Source organism: Chaetodon auriga, chromosome 18, assembly GCF_051107435.1.
Source record: "Chaetodon auriga isolate fChaAug3 chromosome 18, fChaAug3.hap1, whole genome shotgun sequence".
NCBI lineage: Eukaryota > Metazoa > Chordata > Actinopteri > Chaetodontiformes > Chaetodontidae > Chaetodon > Chaetodon auriga.
Window position 1 is genome coordinate 2,395,808 of NC_135091.1, and position 13,706 is coordinate 2,409,513.

Consider the following 13,706-nt stretch of genomic DNA (forward strand, 5'->3'; position numbering starts at 1 on the left):
CGAATATGTGTGAACTTTATTAATCCCAAAGATCAGGTTCAGTGTGTTGGATTGGATTAGAAAGTACAAGTGTACCTACTGTATGAGCTCAGTGTTTGTTTCTATGAAAATAAGTTAAACTTCAATTCAGCATTAATGAGCAATAAATTTGTCGTGTCCAAACATTAAAAGTCAAAGCATGTGCTCGTATTTCTGCTCAGACCGTCACGGCGCCACTGTCATCACATTTTTTCCTATTATGTTAGGATCTCTTTGCAGAAACCCTGAAGTCTCACATTAAGATTATTCAATGTGTTACAAGTGTTATAAGATGATTTCCAACACCAGAAGTATCTTTTGCAATACATATTTTTAATTAACAAAGTATCAAAAACAAAAGTCGACAGATCACAAAGATGGAAGTACACGTTGGCATTAGCAGTGCAGTTGTACCTGACAGCCTACAGTTCATCCACTTAGGCTATGATGCTCCAACAGGTGAGCAGCTACAGAAAGAAAACAGCCTCCAGAAGACGTAGGCACAGTAGAATACATACACATCGAACAGAGTGCCTGTTCGCTATCTAGTAAGAGGACAATGAACAACTTCACCCACCAAAAACAACAGACACACTATGAACACACAGACGCCTGCGTCCCTTTAACCGTGTGACTCTCAAAGTTTCTGCTTCCACGTTACGATGAACAATATAAAGCTTTTCCTCTGAAATTTCTACCATGCAAACATAAAACTTCAGTCCTCACTGTGACTCAAAATGTGCTGTTCAAACATAAATCCTTACTTTTCTGTGATGAACTGGTTCCCAAACAGCGACGAGCCTTTAACCTTAGACACTAAAATGGAAAGATGACGCTAACATGATGCTCAGCGTTAACTCAAATCCTGATAACCAGAGTTTACCTTCTGTTAGCTTCGGGGTGAATTTCAGTGCTTGCTCACAGAGGGATGGCTATTGGTGGACAAAGACTGATCATGGATTGATTCTATGATCAGTCTTTGTCAAGAAAAACGTTTCTCAATTCTTTTCTCAGTTTCTGTTTGCGCAATAAGTCACATTTCTCTCGGGGGTTGATTTCATCCTACAGCAAACAGGCCACAGAGGGGAAATGGGAGTGGAAGGAGGGACAAATATTTAGCAGTGACTTGAAGCCTGGACACCAATAAAGTTCATAACACACAGTATAATATTGCATCATCTTCCATCACTTCAGAGTCAGGCGTGTTAAAGGACCAGCCGAAAGCTGATGCAACACTTCTGATACCTAGCTAATGATATCTAGTGAACACAACGCCCAAACCAACTGTTATTAATAAAATACATTTTAAAAAATAACAATCTTTTCTGTTTTTGCTCTGTCGAGACCAAAGGAGGCATCCGGTGTTTACGTACAGTAGCACAGAGTGAATGCACAGTCAATACAATATACAAGATCTTAGGTAGAAAACAACACGTCTGAAAAATAACACTCGTACATGTGAAGCTTCATCGTCACAGAAGATGTAAAAAGCAACACTAGTTCTGTTTAAGAGGGAACGCAGTGATAAATAAAGTGGATTTGTGAAATTATATACAGTATTCTTCTTTTTTTTTTCTTCTTTTTTTTTGCTTGCCAGTGAATTTCAAATTTCCCTTTTGTGACTGCTACTGCTACCCTGACTGATAGCAAACAACCTGGCGTGTTCTCACACTTTTACAGAGATCAGCTCTTAAAATGGGGCGATAAAAAAAAACATGAAATTGACTAATAAAGCTAACGTAGGTCCTGAGTGGTTAGTAGTAGCAGCAAATTTAGTCGTTCACGTTGGATAAATGACAAGCAAACAGGGTCGATACGGCAATGACACGTCATACAGTAGTTACTTAATAAATATAGCATGTTTCATACACTAAGCACAAACAACAACATCTTTTTTTAAAGTCAGTGACTTGCAGCTCAAACACTCAGACTCCTGTACACACTCACACGGTCAATCTGCGTCTACGTTCACTGTCAGTGAACACTTAAATTATGTGCCTTGATCACCTTGAAACTGCGCTTTGGTACAAAAACCAGACACTAAATCAGACTCTCATCTATTCAAAATACCAGTAAATTAAAAAAAAACAATTGATGTTTCTGTTTTATCTTTTAGTGCTTTGGCATCTGTCCTTGGCTATGACTGTTTTTAATGTTAAAAAAAAAAAAGCTTGTCAAGGTGATGTCCATGACGCGTCACTTCCTGTCCAATCAGCAGCGACAGTTTCAGGGAGCCGGAGGTGCTGAGGTCACTCTTTCTCTCTCTAGCAGCTTTGTGAGTGACACCGAGGTGGTGTTTGTTATACGTCACTGTCATTCTCAGGTCGTTAGTCTATGGAGCGGCTCCACCCGCCTCTCGAACACTCTGCGCTACATCGATGGCAGCAGGCGGAAGCATTGCAAGTCTTAGAGAAGTGGCCAGAACACCTGGTCGCTCATAGGTGACTGGGATGCTGAATGTGGTCGAGGGTCAGAAATCCTGCGTCTAGAGGTGCTACTGTGGAGATGGATGTGGACAAGGAGGAGGAGGAGGAGGTGGAGGTGGTGGAGGAGGTGAGGTTGTGGAGTTGTAAGGTGCTCTCCTTGATGTGCTGGATGAAGAGGTTCCTCTCGTCCTCGGGCGTTTGGCCGTTCTGGGCTCGGACGATGCAGGTGGGCCGGTGCAGGTTGAGCATGTAGACCAGCTGCTGCTTCTGCTGCTTCAGCTCCTCGATCTGAGCCTTCAGGTCGGCGTTGACGGTCTCCAGTTTCTCTGACTCCTGCAGAGGACGGAGAGGGAGAGGTCAAGAGTTAATGCTGTTCTATCATCAAAAATCAAACTGAAAAATACAGAAAATACAGAAGCTTCTCTGAGCAGGAGCAGCTAAGCTTCATCTGCAGCTTTACTTCCTGTAATTTATTTTTGGGAGGTGAAAATGAACTCAAAGAAAAACTGACAGAGGTTTAAAACTACCTTCTGCAGAGACTCTGTCTTCTCCTTCTTCTTGTTGCGGCACTTGGCAGCAGCGATTTTGTTCCTCTCCCTCCTCCTCTTCCTCCTGTCATGCTCCTGAGGAGTCACCTGAAAACCAGAGAGAAACAGAAACCATCAGTTCTTCATCCCTAAAACTTCAGTCAGAGTCAGAGAATACAGGCTGCGGTTTCCCTCTTCCTCACCTCTCTCTTGCCTCCGGACCCACCGGCGAGGTGCTCTGAGGCTCGGTCCGAGGTGGAGCTGGCGCCGTCGGAGCTGATGTCTGCGCTGATGTCGGCGCTGAGCCCGTTGGACAGCCGCTTGGTCTGGATGGCCAGCCGCAGCTCCTCTTTCACGATGGGTGTGAAGTTGGTGAAGTCGTCCAGGGTGAGCGTGCCCGGCGGGGAGAGGCAGGGCACCAGGGCGGAGCAGCTGATGTCGGCCAGCGAGGGACCCGAGTGCTGCAGCATCATTCTGCAAACAGTCCACTGATTATTAGCATGTCAGCCAAAGTCACTGAGGTCTGTGGGAGGGTCAGTTTGCTCAGAGGAGACATTTAAAAAGGTGCAGCTACAAATAATTCAGCTTACAAGGATGTTATACAAATACATATTATTGCAACACAAATGATTTAAACAGTCAGTTAATCGCAATATTAAGCAGCATAAACCCATAAAAAGTAATTATAATAATATTATAGGAGATTAAATCAAATACCTTAAGGCGCTTTAAGGTCACTACAAGAGTAATTTAAGAGACTGTGGAGAAACTAGTTTCAGCTTTTTTTTGCTTTGTAATAATGACACAGAACTCAAACGTTGCACAACAACTTCAGTGTAAAGTACAAAAGTTGTAGGATGAGTTTTGTGTTGAAATGATTGCAGGTTTTCTGTGGCACCGCGAGGAAGCAGAGGGATAAAGACAAACACGCTTCAGTGCCAAACCACCTGAACCTGGGCAGTCCGAGAGAATTAGGACAGGTGTGGATGTTTGTTATGTAAACAGAGGAGTGACTCATATGAGTGACAGCTCGGTAAGATGTTTGGATCATCTCTGCGAGACCAAAACAAACACGATCATTCACCGCGCGCACGTAAAGTTACACAAGTGACACACAATCAGAAAAATGCTCTGTGACGTTTCTTCTGCCTACAGTTATATTTCTTATGATACAGTTATTATTTTGATTTTGTAAACTGATTTCCAGTGATTTCTTTTCATTTCTTAATCATTTCATTTCCAAAGTGTCACTCAGATGTTTTTCGGCTTTTTTCCAGCATTCAGACAAACCTACAAATCTTTATTACCTCCAAAGATTAAAAAAATAAAAATAAAAACAAACAAAACAAAACAGCAAAATGAAGTGATTAAACCTATATATTGAGAAAATCCTTAATTGGAACTTGCAAGTTTCTATTTTTTAGTAAATGAGTTATGAAAGCGCAAAACAGAAAGTGAGCCGAACACATCTGCTGCCATCAGATTAGCAATTAGTGAGTTAAAGTGTCAAAAAACAGCTTTATTTCACTCATTTGAGCCATTTTCTCCCTTTTATTCGCATTTTCTTTGCTGTTTTCATTCACGGATAGAAGCAACTTGTGAAGTTTCAGGAAAGTGTCCCGGGACAGCGGAGCGCGGAGGAGCGCAGAGGAGCGCCGGCGCTCCTCCGCTGAACTAACCGGGACAACACAAACCACAACGCCGCCTGAACAAACCCCAATGCCCGGAAACAGAAGTCCGACCTACCTGTTAAAGCTGTGAGTGGCCGGATCGGATGAAGTGGACGCGGAGAACACTAAACCCTCCTCTGAAAGCTCAGCCGCTTCGCTCCTCTTTCGCTTCTCCTCACGCTGGTGCGTAAAGTTGCTCTTGTGGCCGCTGCGTTGCATCACCCGCTTTTATACCGACTTGGCGGAGGCGTGGCGTAGTGACGCAACCAGGAATGTTACTAGAGAGGGAGGAGGTGAGGGTGGAGGAAGAGCCGGGGGGTGACGTCATCCTATTTATAGAAGGCTTATCCTGCGATGATGCAATCGAGCAACCCCGAGCTGCTCTGCCTTAACAGGACAGGCTTCCCCCCTCCTCCCCTCCTCTCCTCTTCTTTCCCCCTCCTTCCTCCATCTACTCCCAGAGTTTTCCTCTTCCTCACTTTTTCAACTCTCTTTTCCTCCTCTTCCTTTTCAGCCCCATTTTGATCCCTCCATCATTATTTTGCCCCTTTTTTCTCATCTTATTTCTCTCCCTCTCTCCATCTCCCCATGTCCCTCTTTTTTCTATCCCCCTTGTTATTTTCTTCTTTTTTATCTCCTCTTTTTCCTCTTCTTCCCACTCTCTTCCATCCCCATCCATCTTCGATCCACTTCACCCTCCTTTTTCCTTCTTTCTTTTCCTTCCCTCCCCTTTTTCTCCCCCACTTTTTTCTCTCTTTCCCTCTTACTACTTTTCTGTCCTGTTCTTTAATTTTCCGTCCTTTCCATCTGTCCTTCTTCCTTTTCTCCCTCTGTCTCCTTTCTTTTTTCTTGTCTCCCCATCCCTCCTCTTTTCCTCCTCCTCAATCACTGCCTTTTCCCCTTCCCTTGTTTTCCACCCTTCTTTCCATCCCACCATCATGTCACTTTCTCTTTTCCTTCCTATCGCCCCCTCTTCTGTCTCCTCTGTCTTCTTTCCTTTTCTCCTCTTCCCCATTGTCCCATTCTTCTCTCCTCCTCCCTTTCTCATTGTTTCCTTCCTTTCAGTCCATCTCTTCTCTCCTTTCTCCAGTCTTTCCTTCCTCCCTCTCTCTGCTTTGACACTGACATGGATTTCCATTCCAGGCATTCCGCACTAACGAGTGAATAACGCCGTTCAGGCTGAATGACACACGGTTATTTATTCCGTGGTTACATCTCATCAGCCGGGTATAAAACTGTGAGGTTAGACAGTCAGACAGACGGATGGATGAACTGTCATGTGCTGCTTTTCTACCTGATAATGTGCTGATTTTGACTCTATAGCCACACATTTTATCTTGATTTATGATTTGTTGGTGAAGCTGAGATGAAGAGGGAGGATCAGCTGATTGGCAGGTAAAGAAAATTTACTTTCCTAAAGTGACTGGACAGTTTCACAGCGCTGAAGCGGCTTCACTGCGATCCACGACTCCTCTGTGTCTTAATTGGTCTTAATCGGTTGATCTTGTTTGTTCACCTGCTGAGACAGACGGGGATTTCTTTACAGGCGCACAGGGAAGTTTTCTACCTGAAAATACAGGATTGTTATAATTTTTGCTAGAAAAGGTGGTTGTAGCAGCTGTACAAGTACTTATAGTACTATGTTTACTGCAGTAAGTGGCAGTAGTGCTTCTTCTAATGAGGTAGTATCAGCTTATTGTTTTTGTGGGGGGGCTGACGACTCCAAATGCAGGACACAGATTGAGACGGTCTGAGTAATAAAAGGACTTATTGCCACAGACAGATAGATTGATCGATCGCTGGGAGACGATCAGTGCAGATCCAGGTAGGAGCGGGCAGGCAGGTGAGGTGACTCAGCAGGATTTCAGGTGGTGGACTGGAGCTGGGCTGGCAAGGAAAAACTAGAGCAAAGAACAAAACGCCATGAGAGCTGAGAGACCGAGACGTGTCATCAGGCTGGAGGGTACGACAGTCTGACAGGTGACCAGAACCCGGATTTTATCCTGTGGCTGCTGATTGGTGGATTGGCTGCAGCTGTCGTGGCTGATTGGCACCAGGTTCAGGTGTAGGTGAGCCATGATTGAGGAGGAACCGCCCAGTTCTCACACACACACACACACACACACACACACACACACACACACACACACACACACACACACACACTGGTATTTTTCAGTACTAATGTTACTGCAGTTATACAAGTGTTAGCAGTAGTTTTGTTAGTAGTGACATTTACCAGTAGTTCTTCTTGCAGGTGCTGCTTTGCCAGCAGTCATTTTAGAAGTATAATCAGTATAATGATATTTTAAAGACTTTGAGTAGTAGTAGTTTACCAGTTTATCTACATACTCAGCAGTACAAATACAGCAAACCTGCCATGAACTCGTAGTAAACCCTCTGGCTGTATTCATTTCAGACAGAGCTCTTTCCTCTTCTGCCTTCTCTTCTTTCTTTCTTTTCCTTCCTCGTCACTCGTTTCCTGTCATTTCCAGCTCAAAGCCTCTGAATGTCGCAATCTAGAAACTTCTAGTTTCTTCTTACCACGACCAAAACTTTTCGCTTTCACTTTCACTAATTCCCGTCTTTCTTAGAACAAACGGTTGCTCAATGAGTTTAGAAACATCACAGTGAAATATCAAACTTGGCTAATCAACGCTGTATGTCGGACTGCTTATGACTTCACCTGAAATGAATTGTACAACAGGAAATATGACTTCGGTCAGTGTGTGACAAGCGTGTGTGTTTTCATTCACGCTGGCTCATGCATTGTTTCCAGGGAAGCCTTGACAGGGTGCTGAAAACAGCTCAGTGCTGAGTTTCCCTTCAGGAAAGCCTTTACATTCTGTGTATGTGCTGGTCGTATAACTGGGCTGTCACGGTGCATACCAGCCTGCAGTAAAGCCACAAAACAATTAATGATCGACCAAACGGTGTTTCCCAGCTGAGAGTTACAGCACGTCGCACAGTGGAAGCCTTTGAAAACACCCAAGTTCACCTGCTGCTGATCCTGAGGTCAAAGGTCTGGGTTCAGAGATAAGAGGCGATCTGGGACAGAGAGGGCGTAGGCCGAGCTCCACAAACACGAAACGCCTGAAATCAGCACACGAAACCTCACACGGAGTGTTTGACTACGGTTTATAATTCAAGCTTGACACTTGACGTTTGGAAATTTAATGTGTGCAAACATTAAAACTAGACGCCGTAAATGTAGTTTTTGCAGGTTTCGTGTGTCTGAGCCTCATTTAAAGCAGTTGGTATTTAACATGTATTAAAATACACGTATAGCTTTCAGTTCCTGCAGAGCTTTCCACAAATACTGAGTCACTTTGCAAACTGCGTTCACTACATATGTCACTTATACAATGTGTCAGAGTTCAGAGAACTGGGTCACATTTTAGATCCGGTTTCTTTTGGTTTTGAGTCATGTGAAAACACACTGCGGTGACCGGCGCTGTCAGACGTGTGTGGCTTGTCGAACGTTTTGTAATATAGTATAACCGTGCTGTGTCAGTGCTTTTTAGAGTAAGTGTCAGCAGAGACTGTCGGACGAAGATGGGGAACAATGTGCAGACAGATTTACAGCGATACTGTTTGTGGTTGACATCAATCGCCTGGTGACAAATTCGGATTTCCAAAAACTCATGTGGGGAAATGCTGAAATCCTCAATCTGATAATAATAATAATAATAATAATAATAATAATAATAATAATAATGAGCATCACCGTCCTTGAAGAACCACGTATCTCTAGCAGGTTTGATGAGCTCAGACAGTTTGTTTTCAGCTTTGTGACATTTTCCAGCTCATCCAAGAGGCTTTTTAAAGAGTTTATTATTATTTTCTCAAGCCATAAAGGAAGCTGGAGATACGTGGTTTTCACTGGACAGAAAGGGTTTGAAAACCTGTAATCTGAAAAGCAACTAAAGCTGTCAGGCAAATGTAGTGGAGTAAAAAGTACAACATTTCCCTCTGAGATGTGGTGCAGTAGAAAGTATAAAGTAAAGTAAAGTACCTTGAATTTGAATTTGCACAGATTGTACTCGACTACGCTGCTGGAGATCTGCAGCCTTTGCAGCTCTTCATAAAGAAACAGAAGAAATGATTGTTAATTTTTTGGGTCTGTGAACTTTGTTAAAAATTCAAAGTAGCAACCTGAACATGAATTAGTTCATTTTAATCTGCGTGAGCTGAACTTTGAACTTTTGAGCTCCTGTGAAGCGTGAGCTTGCACAACACTGTCAATCAGTCAACGTCGGTGTCCAAGGTTATTAATTTCCACTCGTCACGGAGAGGCGACAGACGCAATCTCATTTAAACGTCATAGCCTTCAAACCTGTGGCTCCTTTCTCGCCTCTGCACAGCTGACCAATCGCAGTCTGAAGCTATCCGGCCGTCCAGTGAACAGATCTGAGGAAGCATAGAGGCGGCCTTCCAGCGCTCGGCTGGAAACCTCTCTTGGCACAACATGTTAGAGACAAAACAATGAAAAACAGCAACAGATAAAACAGTGTAAAAGCATATCGATATGAGAATAAGACTAAAAATAAACGAAGAACAGATGCAGTTAGGAGCTGTTTATCGTGGAGTTTACAATAGCCTGCCAGGAACACCAGATTTATCTCTTTAGATTCCTTTTTCGGACTGTTCCAAGAGGCTCGAACAGATAAAATGAGGGTTCATGTGGCTGCTTCTTCTATTCTGGACTCTGCAACTTCACCAAATCAAGTTTAACTGAACAGGACAGCTCCAGGCGGTCCAAAAATGCCACTGCTGTAAACACAGGTGTGGGCATCTCCTCAGGTGATGTCTACCTGTGATGACCACCATCACATTCCAGCTCTGATGCACCTTTTAGAAGGTGACGTTTGTGTGGAGCTGCGTCTTAATTAGAGCTGACACGTTTGTGCGTGGTTGTATTTTTATTTTTAGAGCCAGACGGTCAAGAAAATACTGTAGGTTGAACAGCACGCACACACACACACACACACACACACACACACACACACACACACGCACACGCACAGTCTCAGTAGGCAGACGGGTGTTGAAAAGTTTAAGAGGTCAGTGTGGTAATCCAGATTGATGCTGCGACATGAAGTCACTGCTGACCGTGCTGACTATTAATACCATATGATCAGAACCCGCCGGCTGAATATCACATTCTCTATTTTTACACTTGAAGGGTTTCATGCCGAGCTCCGTCCACACCCACGTCACACCCACCAGACTCCTGTGTGTGTGTGCCAAACTTTAAAACAGAAAAAAACCAGATGGTCCTTTTCATTTGTCATGTAATGTAGTCAGAGACGTTGTGAATGTCGTTTAGCCAGAGGAAGCGGAAATCTAAGTGGAGTTTGCCTGAATGTCAGAAGCAGGCGTAGATGAGGATGTAAAACTGGTTGTAGATTATGTAAGAGAGGTTTTGATGGTTGAAGACATGTTTTTTCAGGAGTTACGTCAAACCTTGGTTGCCTAAATTTCAGAATGAATTGATCAGGTTGTGTCAGTGTGTGTTCGGTGTGTGTTCAGTGTGTGTTCGGTGTGTGTTCAGTGTGTGTTCAGTGTGTGTTCAGTGTGTGTTCAGTGAGTGTTCGGTGTGTGTTCGGTGTGTGTTCGGTGTGTGTTCAGTGTGTGTTTGGTCTGTGTTCAGTGTGTGTTCGGTGTGTGTTCGGTGTGTGTTCGGTGTGTGTTCAGTGTGTGTTTGGTCTGTGTTCGGTGTGTGTTCAGTGTGTGTTCGGTGTGTGTTCGGTGTGTGTTCAGTGTGTGTTCAGTGTGTGTGGTGTGTGTTTGGTCTGTGTTCGGTGTGTGTTCAGTGTGTGTTCGGTGTGTGTTCGGTGTGTGTTCAGTGTGTGTGTTCAGTGTGTGTTCGGTGTGTGTTCAGTGTGTGTTCGGTGTGTGTTCGGTGTGTGTTCAGTGTGTGTTCAGTGTGTGTGGTGTGTGTTTGGTCTGTGTTCGGTGTGTGTTCAGTGTGTGTTCGGTGTGTGTTCGGTGTGTGTTCAGTGTGTGTTCAGTGTGTTTGGTGTGTGTTCGGTGTGTGTTCAGTGTGTGTTCGGTGTGTTTGGTGTGTGTTCAGTGTGTGTTCAGTGTGTGTTTGGTCTGTGTTCGGTGTGTGTTCGGTGTGTGTTCGGTGTGTTTGGTGTGTGTTCGGTGTGTGTTCAGTGTGTGTTCGGTGTGTGTTCAGTGTGTGTTCGGTGTGTGTTCGGTGTGTGTTCGGTGTGTTTGGTGTGTGTTCAGTGTGTGTTTGGTGTGTTTGGTGTGCTGCTGTTCCCTCGCTCGTTCTTTGACCTTTTCAAGTCGTGTTTCCTTCGTGACTGTAAATCATGTTATATGGCTTCGTGAACCTTAGTCTCACATAAAAACATTCCATTGAGTGGGAGAGCGGAGGCGGCCACAGGCAGCACATGCAGGATTTCACGTCAAATAGCCGGCACACTCTCACTTTCACCGGCTGGCAGCTTTCGCTTCGCTTCCTGGCCTGCAGAGCGTGTTTGGCCTCTGAGCTCCGGGCTGCAGACGTGACGGAGGAGCTGTAAGTTTCACTATGAGAGGACAGAATGAGGATGCCAGCGAGTTTCGCATACTGAGAATCCACTCTGAGTCGAAGGGAAAGTGAAAGCAGAAAGAAGCCATGAACGTTGGGTCACCGGTGACATTTCACAGGGACCAATCACCTTCGGCCATTTCTTCTAAAGTGTTTGTCCACCTTCAGTTAACAAAGAGCAGTTAAACGACTCAGCGGAGCAACGCTGTGGATTAATGAGAGTCCAGTTAATTTAACACAGCTAAGACTGTGAGGATCTGACTCCAGTGGACTTTGTCCCAGTGTTCAGTGTTTTTGTTGGTTTTGTTTTGAGGTCTACGTGTTATTAGAGGTGACAATAAAGTACTTTGACATGCTCTCTGTTTAAAAAGCAGTGACCTCGGCGAAAACAGCTTACAGTTTGCAGGAACTCCCTGAATAAATATTCACATTTTACTATCAAAACCGCTTTTGAATGAATTTTAGGATGTTTACGCAAGAAAAACAAAAACAATGTCAAATTTGTTCACACTGGACTTTGTGTCCTGGTGTCATGGCCATCACCTGCACGCTTCAGGAGCACAAATACAAGAGGCGAAGGTTTGGATGTACTTCAATATGTTTGAAACAGGAGGAGCTTAAACCCGGAGAGGTTTTGTAATGTAAGCGTTTGCACTCTCCAGATTTACAGATTAACAACAAAGGATTTGTTGTTCTATTATTGTCGGAGAAAAGTGGCCCTTCCTTTTCCTGAACTTCCAAACGAGACCTTGAAATGTTCTGATAATGAAATAAAAGCGCTTATGGTGAAGTGGTGAAGAGGAGGAGGAGGAGGAGGAGGAGGAGGAGGAGGCTTCCCATCCTCCTGGCGTCTTTTCCCGCTTCCCTGCTGTTTGCCCGGTAAAGCCACTGAGAGGATGAGAGGCATTATTTCCCGGAAAGAAAGAGGGTGACGTAATCCGCTCCTGCTGAGAATAAAAGATGAGGAGGAGGAGGAGGAGGAGGAGGAGGAGGAGGAGAGCAGCTTGTGTTTGTTTATTTATTCGATACAATTCTGCTGCAAAATGTCCAAAAATGATACAATTAATTCATTGTTTCATAAATTAATTAAATAGAACATAAAATTAAAAATATGGAATTAATAAATTGAAATTAATATTAAATAAAACGTGTTTTTCTTATTATTATCTAGCTTAATATAATATTTATTTTCATAGTGATTGAGTGATTAGACATTGAGTACTTGTACCGCGACTGTGAATAATAAAGTCCTAAATATTAGTCATTTGGGTTTATTATAATTTATAATCTGAAGGAGAATCATTATTTTACACCACCTTTCTTTTCTTGTAATTTTAATTTTAGGATTATATGTTTGTTTTTATTGTCCTCCTCCTCCTCCTCCTCCTCGTTTCCTCCTTCTTCATTCCGTGCTGGTTCAGGTTGCGTCATCCTTTCCGGGAAGCTCTTCCTCCTCCTCCTCCTCGCCTCCTTTTCTTCTTCTTCTTCTTCACGGGGTATCCGGGAAATCCCCCTCCTCTCCTCCTCTCCTCTCCTCTCCTCCTCTCCTCCTCTCGTCCTCCTCCTCCTCCCCTCCCGCGTGCATCACGCCACTGATGAGAAGCGGGCGGACGGTGAATCAGGGCGGACCGATGGACGGATGATGCAGGTCTTACTGTTCATGTTAATGTGGTAAAAGGGGTTTAAAGGTTACGGCAGCCGGCAGGGATCATTTGTACTTTCGTTCTGAGTGATTCGTCGCATTCCAGTAAATCCCTGCTGAAACGGATCTGCAAGACGAGCTGCCGACCGACCGGAACCCTGAAACACGTTTCAAGGAAATACATTGAACTGAAAATCTTTATGTTCGTGCCTTAATTAGAAGAAACCTTCACATAAAACGACGGAGATTCGAGGCTCAGTGAGGAAACAGTGTGTTCTAGAATAAATCGTTTTATCGGAGAAAAAGGTTAATTTGATCTGAACATGAAACACTGCAGTCAAAGGAAATGTAAACTACAGAATCCTGGAAGCTCAGAAAATATAACATTCAATGGTAAAGTACAGCAAGCGAGAGCACTTTCTATTATTTTTATTTTTTAAATTAATACTTACAGCTGAATTAATCATCTACAGCGTTTAATTAGATTCGATTTAGTTGAATTCATGTTTTATATAATTCTAAATTAAATCTCTTTTCTGATTAAAATACTCACCACGTGCTCGGAGCCTTCGAGGGCGTCACGTGATCTCGCCTCTGCAGGTGGAGGTCCAGTTCTCGTGAGATTAGAGATCTCTGAAGCACTTCAAGCGTGTCTCCTGCTTGTGAAATTGAAAGTCTTTCTTGTGAAATGAACTTGGCTGAAACCTTCGTGACGCTGTTTTACCAAAACACATTTTAAAGGCTTCGGCCTGTTTTTGGTTGTTTTTCCAGCCTCATTGTTTTCGTTTCTTCCTCTCTTACTGTCTTATTCTCATCTGTTACTGTCATCATGGAGTTTTAAACCCTGGTCACTCATCGACTTTCTATTTTCCAACTTTC

General features: G+C 43.7%; 1 protein-coding gene across 1 annotated transcript; it reads right to left on the minus strand.

Moving 5' to 3' along the window:
- Window positions 1-344: 344 nt before the first annotated feature.
- atf3 (activating transcription factor 3) lies at window positions 345-4,828 on the minus strand. Its single transcript, XM_076757107.1, has 4 exons — window positions 4,718-4,828; window positions 3,175-3,445; window positions 2,972-3,079; window positions 345-2,777 (listed from the first exon to the last, which is right to left on the minus strand). The coding sequence occupies exons 2-4, from the start codon at window positions 3,442-3,444 to the stop codon at window positions 2,454-2,456; spliced, it is 702 nt and encodes a 233-aa protein (XP_076613222.1). The 5' UTR covers window position 3,445; window positions 4,718-4,828; the 3' UTR covers window positions 345-2,453.
- Between the last annotated feature and the right edge of the window lie 8,878 nt (window positions 4,829-13,706).